Genomic DNA, 16,908 nt, shown 5'->3' with positions numbered 1-16,908 from the left:
TCCTAAGAGCTCTTCTGTGACTGCACACCATTATAGACATGTTCAGAATTCTTTACTTCTCTTTGCTCATGCACTTCTGCTGTTATTTACACTAAAGATGAACAGTAAAAGTCTTTTGAGATGCCAGACATTGTCGATGACACTGTCGATGACAAAGTAACATTTCTGTCATTTGGACCCCTTTTATCTGGGCTTTCAAGTAACAATTGTGTCAACACTGTTGCCCCCTCTGCATGTAGATTGCAAGTTTTGGAACTGACACTCTCTGTGCCCAGAGAGGAGGCAAACAAGAAAAGGAGAGGAGAAGCTCATTCTTTCCCTCACAAGCTGCAGGGCCGTAGGAGTGTCCAATGTCACAGCTCAAGAAGCAGGGGGAGGAGACATTAAGCTGGTGAAAGTGAAACCACTTGTAGCTGGCTCTTTCATCATATGTCAGTGCAAATTGTGCCACAGTCCGGGACAGATAGACTTGCTCTCTGAGGGATAATTTTGGGGGTCACTTCTGCCCCCTTTGTGCCTGCAGCTAAGACTATGGAATTTTTTAGGAAAGAAAACGAAGAGCCTTCACCAGAGTTTGTTCTTAGCAAGGACGATATCACAGGTAATTCTGGGCAGCATTTTCATCTGTTCTCGTTCCGGTAACTTAGGTCCTTCCTTGTTTGTAGAAAACATGCTGGGAGAGGGGTGGGGGGCAATGTCTCCCCATTCTGAAATGGAACTGAGAGCATCTGGAGCCAACTGCTCCAGCCATTGGGAGGCACCAAAGCAAAGCAGAAATTTCACGTCCTTAAGGTACTTTACAGAATTTGAAACCTACTATTTGGTGATGTGGCTCCATGGAGGTTCCTGTTCAGTGCACGTAGCCACCAAGTGAGCAGCAGCGGGGAGCAAGCAGCCTGCCTGGACACAGCTCCCGCTTCTCTGGGGTCTGGAGACAGGACTGGTGGGGGAGGGGTGGCATTAAGGAAGTAGATGGAAGCCTTTAGAGGCCACATAAGTGCCATAGATCGGGGGGGGGGGTGTTCCCCCTTTACACTGGCTGGGACTAGTGGCCAGCATCACCATCAGCACCTGGGACTCTGTCTGTTAGTGGCCAGAGTGCTAACCCCTGTATTAGCCAATCAGAACATAGATTTGAACCTGGGACCTCTGAAGCTTAGCATAAGAGCCTCTACCCTCTGAGCTAAAAGCCAGCTGGCGCTCAGCCCATGCTGTAGTGGTCTCTTGATCTTAGCTGTTGCTGTGGTTAGATGCCACTGCATTGGTCAGTGAACCACACTAGGGGTATGTCTACACTACAGTACTATTTCAAATTAACTTAATTCGAAATAACATATCTATACACAAAAACTATTTTGAAATAGCGTTTTGCTATTTTGAACTAGCATGTCCACACTGAGTGGACCCTGAAATGAAGTTAAGGCTGGCCGGAACCAGTGCATCAGGTTAGGACTTAGTGTGTGGAGCTGCTGCCTGAGACTAACTGAGCTCCGTGCTTAAAGGGACCCGACCCCCACCCTGGACAGACAGTTCTCAGGGTTCCCCGCTTGTTTGTCTACCTCGATGAGGGACAGCAAAGCAGTCCTGTCTTGGAGTGCCCTGAGTGCCCACACTCGGCACATCACAGCGCTCGGCCACATGGAGCCAGAGCTGCCCATGTGCACACCGGTGCATCTCGTGGGGTCGTTGCCATCAGCCCAGCTGCACGTGCTTGCAGGCTGCCATCCGGGGGGGTCCATCGGGGGGCTGTCAGGATCCAGGAGGCCCTGAGGGAGAGCATCCACCCCGAGGAGCCCTTGGAGCCTCCCCGGTCCTCCCCACCGGGGGCTCATGCCCCATTCCTCCCTCACGTCCTTCCACTTACCCCTCCCTAGTCCCCCCATTCCTGATGTTAAATAAAAGACACGTATGTTCAAAAATAGAAACTGGGTTTATTGAACAAAACTAGGGGGGATGAACCTCTGGGGAGACTGGGAAAAGGAGGTGGGAGAGGGGAAGAGAGCGGGTGGGAGAGGGGTGGAGGAAACCTGGGAGGAGGAAGCTGGAAGGAGGAAGCAAGGGGAAGAAGGGGGCGGAGAAGCTCAGGGCTCAGAGTTTGGGGGGGTCTCACCGGACCAACCTGACTTTCATGCAAACCTGCCCCTGGGTTCGCATGTGGCCTTTGGTGGCCAGGCTGGCAGCTATCCTGCCATAGACGATCGCATTCCTCCATCTAGTGCAGAGATCATGGACGTTGGGGGCATCCCCCCCAAACCTGAATAAGGTCCATGATCTCTGCTCTGGACCAGGAAGGCGCCCGCCTTTTCCAGCCCCTGTCAGGCTCCTGGGTGCTGGCAGACTGCTCCTGGGGAGCGGTGGAGGGCTGGCTGCCAGTGGCTTGCTGGCTCATGTTTTGGGGCCACTGGGTCAGGGGCCTCGGTGGCCACTGCTGGCTCTGGGCTGGCAGGCTTGGAGCTGGCACAGGCACTGTGGCCAGGGTCTACCCCTTTAATTGCTCCAAGGCTGGAAGAGAAGAGAGTAAGTTTTCCTGGTTGTGCCCGAGTGGCCACCAGGGCTCCCTGGGAAGGGCTGAGGCCCCCTATTTCGAATTAAGTGTCTACACAGCACTTAATTCGAAATAGCTATTTAGAATTTGGTGTTACTCCTCATAGAATGAGGTTTACCAAATTCGAAATAAGGGCTCCACTATTTTGAAATTAGTTCGAAATAGCAGTTTGCCTGTGTAGACGCTATTAAAGTTAATTCGAAATAACTGCTGTTATTTCAAATTAACTTTGTCGTGTAGACATACCCTAGGTGTGTAGGTTACACCTGCTCCAGCTAAGAAGATGAAAGGGGGGTTGAAAATGAACATTGCTTTAAAGTGAGCAAAGGCAAAAGTATTTGTGTCAAAAAGATGTGACGAGCTCTTTGTGGATTTCATGAAAACAGAGGCCAGTAGGGGGAGGGATGTGTGCAGGCCTGCCAATTGAGGGGGGCACTCTAAGGTGGGGGGGCACTTAAAGAATTTTGGTAGGTGGTCACAGGCTGGTTCCATCCCTGAAAGCGGCAGAGCCTGGCGTGGAAGGGGCGGGGCTGGAGACTCACCTCCCCCCAGAGTTGTCTGGGGCTGGAGGTTTTGAATTAAAAACACAGCAAAGGGTTTGTGGTTTCTGGCCCCACCACTACCCCATTGCCAGGGAGCCCCCCGGGATTGCTGGGGCTATTCAAAAGGCTTGCAGCTCAGGCCACTGTTGGGATAACTCTGCAAACGGGAGTCATTTCAATAAGATCTTGCTGCCTTAGCCACAGCCTGAATATTCAGCGGCACAGGCAGACAGCAGGTTGTAAATAGAAAGTGGACAGATACAGTTCACAGGCCGGATCAAAGTGTTTTCTTGCCCAGGCCTGCTCTAAGGGCTGGAAGTGGGGAGATCTGGCACCGCCGTTTGGGCTGTGCTGAGGACTAGCTGCCTCCAACCCTGTCCTTTCCACCTGAGGCACTACCCCTGCCAGAGGCCTGGAGCTGGCTCCTCCTACACCTTGCCCCAGAGCTCATACTGGCAGTGCATTGACTTGTACTGAGCATTTAGTACAATAGTTTGGCGTATCGCTGGGGACCTCTCAAAGGACCTCTGTTCAACAGGTAGCAGCAGGCAAACATCAGGACAGCTAAGGAATGAGATGAAGCCATCAAATAGCACAAGCACAAGAAAGAGAGGCTGAGAAAACACTGTTACTGCTGCTACTTTTGTGAGACAATCTCATTTTGGAGGAGGTGTTGCAAGTAACAGGAGAGTCTACTCATCCTGAATCTGATGATATTCTGTAAGGGGATCCTGTATATTCTGTATACATTTTTTATGGCAGCCTCGTTAGTATGAAGGAACCAAAGGACAATGAGGAATACGGCTCAGGAACTCTGTGGTAGTGGAACTAGAACTCAGATCTCCTACCAACAAATCTTTTGCTTTCACAACATACTTTATAAGGGTATGTCTACACTACAGAGTTTTGTCAGAAAAACAGCTGCTTTTCCAACAAAACCTGAGTTATGTCCACATTGAAATCGCGTTCTTCTGAAAGTAAATCAAAAGAACAGAGGGGGTTTTCCAACATTGGTAAACCTCTTTTTTACAAAGAAGAAGCCTTTTTCCGAAAGAGTGTTCATAGAATCATAGAACATTAGAACTGGAAGGGACCTCGAGAGGTCATCGAGTCCAGTCCCCTGCCCTCATGGCAGGACTAAGCACTGTCTAGATCATCCCTGATGTTAGACACCAGTTTTTCAAAAGCACCTCAGTGTTTTAAAAATTCAAAGTCCCACATGACTCACTGAAAGTCAATGAGACTTGAGTCCCTAAATCCCTGAGGAGCTTTTCTACATATGTGCACTTAGACACACCCTCTGGAAGGAGCGTAGGGAAAACCTCACAGATCAAAGATACAGATTTGATAAATGCACTCCGTTTTGAGAGGATGTTTATGTTCATTCTGCCAATGTTTCCTCACTTGTCAGGTGATGATGATGGTCTCATGAAGGTGAAAATGTCTTGTGGACATGCGACAGATCCTGGGGTCTTATCAGGCTGGTGCCGAAGTCTATTAGACCAGGTAACAGAACACAGATGGCAGTCAGAAAAGCCATACAACGTGGTTTTAATAGATTTGATTTCTTCCTGGAGATATATCCCTTGATCTATTGAAATTATTAATTCTTCTGCGAATGTGAATTCTCAAGGGACAGAATGAAGTTTTCAGACCAAATTATTGATGAGATAGGGACCAGAAAGGGGAACCAGAAACTGTAAAGAATAATGCAGAGTGAGCATAGGAATATTAGAAACATATCCAGAATTTATGGATATGAATGCCCTGGGCAGGGAAGTACACTGCCTACCACAGAAGACAAAAATTCTTGACTCAAATCTCTTTAGCAACAAATAAATCCTGGTACTGAAGACCTATTCAGAGATAAAATATAGTGTGGGCACCTTGCCACATTTAGTTTTCTATTGCCCAGATAACCAACCCAGATTCAGCCAACGCATAATCCTTCAGACTTGATGTCGTCCTTCTTCAAAGTCTTTTATAAATGTGGCACCCGGAGGAAAAGCCTCACAGGTACTCCCCAACACAGAATACCTCTATGTGAAAATAAAAGTGGAGGTGTCAGGCAGTACAGAAGTATGTGAATACTTCAGAAATTTCCTTTTAAGTATAACCCATGCCTGTGATGTGACTCTCCTTTCTACTAATGGCTTCACCACACAGTGGTTTAACAAGTCGGCTACATACTGCCTCTGAGCTAACAGTCTCTTATTTCAGGCAGCAGAGGCTTTTGCTTCTAGATGCAGGAATTGCTAGATTCTGTTCCCCCCTACCAACAATCCAGCCAGGAGGACTGAACTGCAGGAGGAGCCTGCAGTTGGATTTGAGTTACATGGCCCCCGAAGCTCAGGGTGGGTTCCCCAGCCAAGAAAATGTGTAACAAGAAGTGGATGAATAACCCCCAAAAGTCATGATCCATTGCAAAAGGGGGAGGGGAAAATAATGAAATTCAGATGCTGTCAAACCTGTGGTGAGCACGTTCAGATGATCCTAAGATAAATCAGTGTGTTGTTGAAGAGATCCAGAGCAGTTATCCCAAAAACAACATAGAAGCATGTTCTCAAAACTGCTTGAGGAGAGCTACCAAATTCTTCATGAGTCCTGCTTCCTAAATTTCAGCCTTGTGCTGATTGCTTCCCTTACACCATTTGGAAATTTCTGATTTGATCAACATCCATTTAGCCTATTATCTGCCTTGGAACATTGAGGTAGCCTGGGCAGTGGACATGATTGCTCCTAAGTGCACTTTTTGGGCTAGTTGAACCAAGTTTTCCCCGTGGTCTAGCTATGCAATGGCTAGAGCACCGCTGGAGGAGAACTTAAGCAGAGTCTGATTGTGCGTTAGAACTGAATTGCGAGCCTATTCTGTGGTAGCACTGATAGCGAAGAAGAGCTAGTTCTCTGCCTGCATCATGTCTGCACAGTGCTGTCCGAGGGAATTGTTTCAAGTGATGCAGGGCCTCTTACAGCCTGGTCCTCATGATGAGATGGTGGAGTCCTCAGCAATCCACTGTGATTTGTTTGAAAAGCACTTTGCAAATAAGATTACTCGCATCCGGTCTGATTTGGACTCTGGCTGTCATGTAACTAGGATACGGAATGTGTTGAGTGCACTACCCAGTCATTTTTCTTTGGATCAGTTTCAGCTGTTGCAGACTAAGGATGTGGACAAGGTGCTTGGAGGAGTGTGACTGACCATGTCCTCGCTCAACCCCTGCCCTTCGTGGATTATTAAATCAAGCCAAAATGGGTTGACTGGTTGGATCTTAGGGTATGTCTACACTACCCCGCTAGTTCGAACTAGGAGGGTAATGTAGGCATACCGCACTTGCAAATGAAGCCCGGGATTTGAATATCCCGGGTTTCATTTGCATAAGCGGGGAGCCGCCATTTTTAAAACCCCGCTTATGCAAATGAAACCTCATTTCACGAGGAGTAACGGTAGTTCGAACTAGGAAGCCTAGTTCGAACTACCTAGTTCGTGCCCCGTGTAGCCGCGCGGCACGGGGTTCGAACCAGCGGGGTTTTAAAAATGGCGGCTCCCCGCTTATGCAAATGAAGCCCGGGAAATTCAAATCCCGGGCTTCATTTGCAAGTGCGGTATGCCTACATTACCCTGCTAGTTCGAACTAGGAGGGTAGTGTAGACATACCCTCAGGGATTATTAATGCGTCTTTTAGATCTTGGGACAGTTCTCACCACCTTAAAAGAGGCAGTGATAAAGCTGTTCCTCAAGAAGCCTTCCCTGGATGCGACGTGAATAACTATCGCCCAGTCACTAATATTCCTATCTTCGGCAAGGTACTCAAGTGGATGGTGGCATTGCAACTCCAAGTTTTCTTGGAAAAAATGGATTATCTAAATCCATGTCAGCCTGGCTTCAGGCCTGGTTTTGGAACAGAAACCACTTTGATTGCCCTGGTAGATGACCTGTGCCGGGAGATAGACAGGGGGAGTGCATCCTTGTTGATTAAATAGTTGATTCCTTGTTGATTCTCTTGGACCTCTCAGCAGCTTTCAGTACCATCAATCATGATATCCTTCTGGAGCACCTGGTGGAGTTGGGTATTGGAGGCACTGTTCTGCAGCATTTCTGGTCTTACCTGTCAGGACAATTTCAGGAGGCGGAGCGCTTGGGGGCTGCTGCTCGACCCCATGGCGATTGTGCTACATGGTCCCACAAAGTTCCATCTTGTCCCATATATATATATATATATATATATATATATATATATATATATATATATATATATATATATATATATATATATATACACACGAAACCTCTGAAAAAGATCATAAGGAGATTTAGAGGATGGTGCCATCAATATGCAGATGACACCAACTCTATTTCTCTGTGACATCAGATCCAGGTATGGCAGTGATCAATCTAAACCCATGTCTGGCGATAGTGATGGACTGGATGAGGTTGAATAGGCTGAAGCTGGACCAGATAAGACGGAGGTCCTGTGGATCAAGAAACCATCTGTCTGGAAATGTGCTGTATTACCTGTTCTGGATGGGGTCAAACTCCCCCTGAAAGAACAGGTATGCAACTTGGGAGTCCTCCTGGACTCTTTTTTTAACATTTGAAAATCAGATTTCCTTGGTGACCAGGAGTGCTGTAGGGTAGCTTCAGCTGATCCACCAGCTGTAATCCTTCCTGAATAAGAATGACTTGGCTACAGTGATTCTTGCTCTTATCACATTCCAATTGGATTATTCTAATGCGCACTACATGGGGCTGCCTTTGAAGAGTCTTCAGAAGCTTCAACTGGTCCAGAATGCGGCTGCTCGAGTTTTAACTAATACTTGTTATACAGAGCACATTATCCTGGTGCTCCGGCAGCTCACTGGCTTCCGATATGTTTCTGGGCACAATTCAAGGTCTTGGTTATGACCTATAAAGCCCTAAATGGGTTGGGGCCGGGGTATTTGAAGGACCATCTCCTATAGAAACCTGCCTGGGATTGAGGCTGGCTGGGGAGGCTCTGCTCCGTTTTCCACCACTTATGGAAATAAGGTTGACATCTACGTGGAGCAGGGCCTTCTCAGCTTCTGCCCCTAGGCCATGGAATTCTCTCCCCCAGGATATTCACATGGCACCAACATTGGCACTGTTTCAGCACCAGGCGAAAGCCACCCTTTCTACCCATGATTTTATTGGTGTGTGTGTGTCCCTTCTCTTTAGATGTTATAGCAGGTTTTATGTTCCCTCCACTTTGGGGTCTTGTATTTTACACATATATATATATATATATATATATATATATATATATATATATATATATATATATATATATATATACTTATTTATTGTGTGTTTTTTAAAACTGTAAGTCACCTTGAATATTTTTAATAGAGGTAAAATATGTTAATTAAATAAATAAATAAACAAACAAATACATACTTTCCAAAGAAGATGAACCTTTCCAGGAATGACGACCTCTGCCAAATGGATACATATGGGCTAGTCTTAAAAGAAGGCAGGTTGGGTGGATGAGAACCTGAAATTCCTCAACCCCAAAGAGAACATAATGAATCAAACAGCCAACTGTGGCTGAAATTGCTCTTCGCAGTTGTGCACATACAGAACAGATTGGAACATAAACAAAAGAGAGACCAAATAGGGAGAGAAAATTTAAATATTAAAAGAAAGAAGAGTTGTTTTATAGGAAACCCAAGAAAACAGCATACTTTGTGAGAAAGGAGACCACAATCAGAGTCATCGATTTTTTTTCAAACCACTGATTTCTCCCCATCCCCCCATCTGAGACTGCACTAGCCCTGAGCCTCCCACCATACAAGTACCTTTTAAGGAGGCTAGGGAATTGCAGCTTCTCCCACATTCGTGCAGAAACATTGCTGTCTGTTTCTCTTTCCTCAGGGAGTGAGGCTATAGTACATAGTTTGCTCCATCTCTCACTCTGGCTGGGGAGAGCAGACAGCAGACAAACCTGGACCTGGGACATGCACCCCTTCCCTGGCTGTGTCTGGTGGAGCTGCAATGGCCATGGAGAGGGGTGTCTCACCTGTCCCCAAGCTACTGTGGTGAGAGAGGGCTGGGGTTGTCCTCTCTCCCTGGGGCAACCTGCAAATTGAAACCCTCATCCCCAGCCCAACCACAGACAAATGATTCAAATGAAGAAAAACAAAAATGAATTGAGTAAAGGACCCAAGCAATACTAGGTAAATCTTCGAGTAAAAGTACAAATATTTCCCTTGCTGATGACTCAGTGTCATGTTCATAAGCCTCAGATTAGTGAGTTACTTTAAAAAACATAATGGGAAAGGAAGATTGGTTATGACTACATAGGCACAATGCTTCAACTGAGAGAAACGAAGACTTACTCTGCTTCAGAAATCAGACAATGTGCTTTTTTTTTTACTGACCATATTTAACACATCCATCTGCCTCCATCACAGGAATCACCTCCTTCAGTAAAGCTCTAGACCTTGGTTCCAAACAGGCAAGCAAACAATGCTATCAGGATGGCGTTAACACTGGTACTAGGCAGTTTGTATTGTGATTCAGACTTCCAATTTCACAGCTTTGCCTCTTTCACTTCTCTGCTTTCCTGCCCTACAGGGTCACTTGAAGTTTCATTGCCCTGCTAATGTTGATGGGAACAAATGTGGAGAGGAATGGTCCTACCAGGAAGTCCGTCGGAACGCGTCACTCAGTGAAACAGAGCAACGGAATTTTGAAGAGAAGCTTGCGATGTTTGCAGCTAAATTTTACCACAACTTCAAAGAGGTGAGTACGGCTCCCGACTGCTTCTCTCCTCTGCCTCTGCTCTGCCCTTATGTTATTCACTAGGGCACCCTGTATATCAGGGATGGGCAATAAGATGGCAGCGGTTTGCCAGAGTTAGCCCCGGGCAGGCCGGCAGCCACTATATTTATCTGCATCTCCGTAAGTGTGGGTGCTTGCAGCTCCTGTTGGTTGTGGATCACTGTTCCTGGTCAATGACAGCTGTGGAAAGGGATGTGGAATGGGACACTGCTTCCCACACCTCCCATTGGCTGGGAACAGCAATCCTTGGCCAATGGGAGCTGCAATCACTAGTACCAACAGAGGTGCAGGTAAATATAGTAGCAGCGGGGGCCTGCCAGGGGCTAACCCTGGGGAAGTGGATATGGCCCACAGGCCGGAATTTGTTCATCCCTGCATTAGGTAATGGTGAGGCTGTGTTGCTCCTGCTGGTGCTGTTGCAGCAGCTTCCATGTTGCACCATGACAGTAAAACTGCTGGGTATGGCCCAGGGAAGCCCAAGGAGCAGACTGGGACATCCTGGATCCAGCTGTTCTTCTGCCCACTGTCACATGGCCACACCCCTAACAGGACAGGAGAACATTTCGCTTCTTGATGCAGCTGGACATGGGCAAGAAAGAGGGTTTTAAAAACATATGTTTGGGGATGTGATCTGCATACCCAGCAGACCGCGCACGGCGTAGCTGCTGAGAGGTGAGCGGCAAAGGGAAACTCTCCTTCAAGGGCCTCTGCATTCCCACCCATGACATGGTGCTCCTGACACCTCGAGTTTCCAGAACCTTCTGGCAAGCTGTGTCCATTGGGCCTGAACAAATGTCACCCCTCCCCCAAGCGGGCATGAACACTTGGTACACAAAGTTACAAGGAGTCCACCCCTCAATCATGCTACTTCCTCCTCCACCACTACAGAGAGACCTTCAGAGCTCTCCTTAGCACTCTTTTATCCCTTCCTGAGTTCCTTGTTTACTTTTAGATTAGGTGTGAAAATAGCCTTAGGTAGGTTGATAGATTTGCTTCATACTTCGGCGTAGGCCTTGTGCATGCAAAGTTCTCAGGGGTTTGATTTGGTGCCAAAGCCACTTCTAAAGTTAAGCCTATAAAAATGCCAGTGTTTATTCCCTTTCCATTTTCTTCGTGTTGGGCTCATCTTTTCTGTATTGGCTACCATTGCTGCATACATGCAAGCCTTAGCCTTATAAGGGCCAGAACAGAAGCCACAGTACGGATCAATCACAGATACCTACTGCATCACAGCCATTGATCTTCTGTGCATGGCAACAAATATTACTGACTTTCAGCATCAAATTGCTGCCTCAAGGCAGCTCTGATTCTTATGGCCCCATGGGGTGCCCCTTTAATAGCCCTGGACTTAGGCTGTTCAAAATCAGCCTCCAAGCACAGGGCCTCAGCAGATCCAGCCCTGAGTGAACTTTCAGCCTTCCCTTCCATAAATATTATGGAGGGTACAGCACCCGGTGATAACCATAAGGTTATTGCCAGATCCAGGCCCTTTACAAATGTCACCAGCAGGTTTTAAAACAACAAAAGCACACTCCACTCTCATTCTGTACCAAGTCAGCCTGTTATTGAACGCCTCCTTGCTGCTGTCAAGGCTCCCCATGAATGGCTTCATGAGCCACAGCATTAAGGGGAAAGTCAGGGTCTCCAAAGATCACAGTGGGCATTTCTACTTCCCCCCACATTGATCTTCTGGTCCAGGAAGAAAGTCCCCTCTTGCAACTTATTGAACAGGTGAGCATTCTGAAAGGTGTGTGTGTCATGCATCTTTCCAGTCCAGCTTCCATTAATGGCCAGGAAAATGCCCACGGAGATTCACAAGCAGCTGGAGAACCATTGAGAAATGACTCTTTTGATTAATGTACTCAGAAGCTGCCACAATTGCAATATGGCATAATTCAAAATGACCTTAGCAAGTTAGAGAAATGGTCAGAGGTAAACAGGATGAGGTTTAATAAAGAGAAATGCAAAGTGCTCCACTTAGGAAGGAACAATCAGTTCCATACATACAAGATGGGAAGCGACTGTCTAGGAAGGAGCATGGCGGAAAGGGATCTAGGGGTCATAGTGGACCACAAGTTGAATATGAGTCAACAGTGTGATGCTGTTGCAAAAAAAGCAAATATGATTCTAGGTTGTATCAACAGGTGTGTTGTAAGCAAAACTCGTGAAGTCATTCTGCCGCTCTATTCTGCACTAGTTAGGCCTCAGCTGGAGTACTGTGTCCAGTTCTGGGCGCCACATTTCAAGAAAGATGTGGAGAAATTGGAAAGGGTACAGAGAAGAGCGACAAGAATGATTAAAGGTCTAGAGAACATGACCTATGAAGCCAGGTTTCATGAACTGGGCTTGTTTAGTTTGGAAAAAAGAAGATTAAGGGGGGACATGATAGCGGTTTTCAAATATCTAAAAGGGTGTCACAAGGAGGAAGGCGAAAATTTGTTCCTCTTGGTTTCTGAGGACAGGACAAGGAGTAATGGGCTTAAAGTGCAGCAGGGGAGGTTTAGATTGGACATTAGGAAAAAATTCCTAACTGTCAGGGTGGTCAAATATTGGAATAAATTGCCAAGGGAGGTGGTGGAATCTCCCTCTCTGGAGATATTTAAGAACAGGTTAGATAGACATCTGTCAGGGATGGTGTAGACGGAGCTTGATCCTGCCTTGAGGGCGGGGGGCTGGACTCGATGACCTCTCGAGGTCCCTTCCAGTCCTATGATTCTATGATTCTATGATTCTATGTTTGCCATCTACCATCACTCCACAGCTAGGGAAGCCCGTTTGTGCAAAGCCATCCACAATTTCACACGTTGCCCAGAGTCATGGTCTTTCCAGAGCAGGATACAATTGATGGCCCTGAAGGAAGAGTATTTCAGTGTGTACACCTCTGTTGTTTTGTTGACAAAACTGTGTAATGTAGGTAAGGCTTAAGACTTGATCTTCCTGATATTTCTATGGCAAATAATAATAATAAAAATGCTTTTGGAGAGGAAAATAACCTTTTAGGCCTTCATTCTAAATCATAAATACAGGCAGTCCCTGGGTTACGTACAAGATAGGGACTGTAGGTTTGTTCTTAAGTTGAATCTGTATGTAAGTCGGAACTGGCGTCCAGATTCAGCCGCTGCTGAAACTGATCAGTTTCAACAGCGGCTGAATCTGGATGCCAGTTCTGACTTACATACAGATTCAGCTTAAGAACCCCAGGTGTCCCCAAGTCAGCTGCTGCTGAAACTGATCAGTGGTTGATTCCAGGAAGCCGGGGGCAGAGCAACTCTGTCTCAGGCTTCCTGTAGTCAGCGCTGGTCAGTTTCAGCAGCGGCTGACTTGGGGACGCCTGGGGCAGAGCAGCTGGGGTGCTGTTGGGTTGCTCCAGTAGCGCCAAGGAGCGGTGCTACTGGAGCAACCCAGCAGCACCCCAGCTGCTCTGCCCCAGGCGTCCTGATTCAGCCGCTGCTGAAACTGACCAGCAGCAGCTGAATCAGGATGCCTGCGGCAGAGCAGCTGGGGTGCTGCCGGGTTGGTCCAGTAGCGCCAAGGAGTAGCGCTGCGGGACCAACCCAGCAGCGCCCCAGCTGCTCTACCCCAGGCGTTGTGGGCAGAAAAGCCTGGTCTGCTGGGGGGGGGGGGCACTAGCTGAGCCCCCCCTCCCCAACAGACAAGGGAGACAAGGAGCAAAGCCGCGGAGGACGTCCGCAGTGGGACAGCCCAGTCACGCATCGGCTGTGCCGCTGCGGGCGTCCTCCGAGGCTTTGCTCCCCGTCTCCCTGGTCTGACCAGCAGACCAGGGAGACGGGGAGCAGCTTTTCTCGCCCCGGAGGACGCGGGCGGCGGGACCGCAGCTCATCTGGGCGTCCCGCCGCTCCCGTCCTCCGGGGCGAGAAAAGCCCCGTTCGTAACTGCGGATCCGACATAAGTCGGATCTGCGTAACTCGGGGACTGCCTGTAAGTCAAAAGGGAGCACACTCATTTTTATAGGTAGCCTACAAAATAAGAAGGGACTCCAGAAGCTATTCAAAAGCAATTTGGTATCACTTTCTTTTGAAAAAGACTGTGAAACATACTCAGGTCTGAAATTTCTCTCTCTCTCAGTGTCCCAACTGCAAAAGCTTTGTGGAACGCCGAGATTTGAAAAACCTGAGAGTGGTTTGTATCCTCTGCCATTCGCTGAAGGGGGAAACCTTTGAGTTCTGCTGGCAGTGCCTGAAGCCCTGGAAAGGCACAGGGGCCCCCTCCGAGAGGTGTGACAATGAAGGCTGCAAGAACCAGTCGCTGGAAGTCTTAGCAAACTGCAAACTGAAGGATCTTCCCGGAAGTGAAATAAAAAGCTGCCCCTCCATCCGGGCGTGTCCCACCTGTGGGCGACTCATTGAGCACATGGAAAAGTGCAAATATGTTAACTGTCCACAGTGTCATGTCGAATTTTGTTTTGCTTGCCTGGAAACTGCTCGCAACTGCCAAGCCAGCAAAAGTGGGGCCTGGTTTAAATTCTGTGCAAAATCACTAGCTCCCAGACAAGCAGAAATTCCAGTTTGGTCTCAGAAATGACCAAAAGTATTTCAGCCACACAGGCAGGGGAGACCATGAATTGACTTATAATCAGTAAATTTACCATCCATTAGAATACTCTCCAACACAATGAATTTAGAGCTTCTAGGGGCCTATGGATCATTTTGTTTATAGCCATTATTAGGTTGTGTCTAACTCTCACAGTGTAATGATCTGTACTATCCATCCAGTTTGCTTAGCTTGTGGTTCAGCAAAGGATTTAAACGCATGCTTAACTTCAGAAATGTATTTAGGTCTCATTGACTTCATAGACAGGGTTGCCAGATGGTTTCAAGAAAAATACTGGCCACACTTGACATTGTATCACAATCTACATTACATCTGATTGAGAAAATACTGAACAGTTCTATTTACTCAATTATAGTGTCTCAATTTTTTTCCCCGAACAGAAAGCTCAAATACTGGACTATTTGGTTAAAAACTGGACACTTGGCAACCCTATCATAGAAAAGGACTGAAGCACATGCTTATATATTTCGCTGAATCGGGGCCTTAATTTTTAAAATTGTACAGGCAGTCCCCGAGTTACGCGGATCCGACTTACGTCGGATCTGCACTTACGAACGGGGCTTTTCTCGCCCCAGAACTCATGGGCGGTGGGACCACCCAGACGCGCAGTGGTCCCGCCACCGCGTCCTCCGGGGTGAGAAAAGCTGCTCCGGGTGTCCCTGGTCTGCTGGGGGAGGTCCCCAGCAGACCAGGGAGACCCGGAGCAAAGCCTTGGAGGCAGCGGGGTCCCGCGCCTCTGCGGCTTTGCTCCGGGTGTCCCTGGTCTGCTGGGGAGGGGGGGCGCAGCTAGTGCACCCCCCCCCCCAGCAGACCAGGCTTTTGTTGTGGACGCCTGGGGTAGAGCAGCTGGGGTGCTGCCGGGTTGGTCCTGGGGAGACCTACCCAGCAGCACCCCAGCTATTCTGTCCCAGGCTCCAGATTCAGCCACTGTTGAAACTGATCAGTGGCTGATTCCAGGAAGCTGGGGGCAGAACAACTCTGCCTCAGGCTTCCTGTAGTCAGCCCCTGGTCAGTTTCAGCAGCAGCGGCTGAATCTGGAGCCAGTTCCGAGTTACGTACAAATTCAACTTAAGAACAAACCTATAGTCCCTATCTTGTACGTAACCCGGGGACTGCCTGTATCTTCCTCTTTCTTACAATTATGTTAATTCTTTGTTTGTTTGCTCTTAAGACATCATATATCTTAATGCTGCTCAAATATAGATCACAGTATGTAGTAAGATGAAGTCATGAGACATAAACCCATATTCCACAGGCCTGATATGAGGTCTGAGGCCTAGCTAACAATGGATATGGCTAAAGAAAGGTTGAGATAAGCAGGAAACAGATATGTTTGTTTAACCAGGCATAAACAAGCTGAGAGAGCACAAACCCAGGTGGAGAGCAGTAACTCGGGGAATACCATGAGCTATAAACACACAGCTCATTGAAAAAGGCCATGATACCCACTCCCCACAGATACAAGCTCAGGGTCAGAAAAGGACTGAGGTTGATACATGATGGATGTAGATGGTCTAATCAGATCATGAGGCACAAGGTGATTGGTGGTAGCCTGGCAACATCTGCAGTGATGTGTTTGTACCTGTATATAAGGTGGTGTCTTGGGGGGACAGTCTTTAAAAGGCCGGGGGGGGGGGGGGGGAGGCAATGGAAGTGTCTCATTGTGTTGTCATTCCATTGTTATGGGGTACAAATGCGTAGTGGTTCCGTACAGTCTATTGGCAACTAGGACTATTCTTTGCTTAACAATAAACCTAGCCTGGCACTTTTGATCCTTATCTGGTTTGTGGTCTTTGGGGGCTCTCTTGGAGTCTGCTGAGAAGACTAAGTGCACAAGTCCACACTGCACACATCACTGAGCACACACTCAAGCAGTCTTCTGATTATCATCATTGACATCATTAATGTCATGAGGACATCGCAACAGTCAATCCTGGCCCCTCCTAACTAACAGCATTGCTGAACAGCTACCTGAATAACTACGCAGTTTAATAAATGCCTGTTTCTGCACAGCATTGCTTTTTGTCAGTTTTGGTTTTTTGCAAGAGTCACATTTTCATCTCTCTTTTTCAGTCTACAAATGATGCCATTTTACACACACGCAAAAATACACTTGATGCAAAGTGGTTATATAATTTCCCTGTGTACTTAACAGGTTTTTAGAGAAATGTGTGAATCTCAGAAGGTTTAGAAGTTTGATTTTATTCAAATAAACATAAACATTTCAGATGAGACTCCAAAGGCCCTTTGAACTAGTTAAACATTTTGAGTCTGCAAAACTGGACTGGAAACATTACAGTTCTAGAATTTCCTAACTTTGACTTTGCAACCTTATTCACTTTTTAAAACAACAATAAATGTGTGCAATTTTCTAGTTTTTTAAAAGAGAAAAGAATTCTATCAGGTGGAATGATCATCACAAATGAGATTCCAACCTTGGGAAATAGGCT

At 47.2% G+C, this 16,908-nt stretch overlaps 1 protein-coding gene across 1 annotated transcript; it reads left to right on the top strand.

Moving 5' to 3' along the window:
* The first annotated feature begins 437 nt into the window (after positions 1-437).
* LOC102459307 (E3 ubiquitin-protein ligase DDB_G0292642-like) lies at positions 438-15,127 on the top strand. The gene is made up of 4 exons (XM_025183631.2): positions 438-601; positions 4,499-4,593; positions 9,680-9,847; positions 13,973-15,127. The coding sequence occupies exons 1-4, from the start codon at positions 532-534 to the stop codon at positions 14,426-14,428; spliced, it is 789 nt and encodes a 262-aa protein (XP_025039416.1). The 5' UTR covers positions 438-531; the 3' UTR covers positions 14,429-15,127.
* Positions 15,128-16,908: the final 1,781 nt, after the last annotated feature.

This window comes from Pelodiscus sinensis, chromosome 4 (assembly GCF_049634645.1).
Source record: "Pelodiscus sinensis isolate JC-2024 chromosome 4, ASM4963464v1, whole genome shotgun sequence".
Classification (NCBI taxonomy): domain Eukaryota; kingdom Metazoa; phylum Chordata; order Testudines; family Trionychidae; genus Pelodiscus; species Pelodiscus sinensis.
The sequence above is the reverse complement of the archived record's forward strand: the minus strand, read 5'-3'. Positions and strand labels throughout refer to the sequence as shown.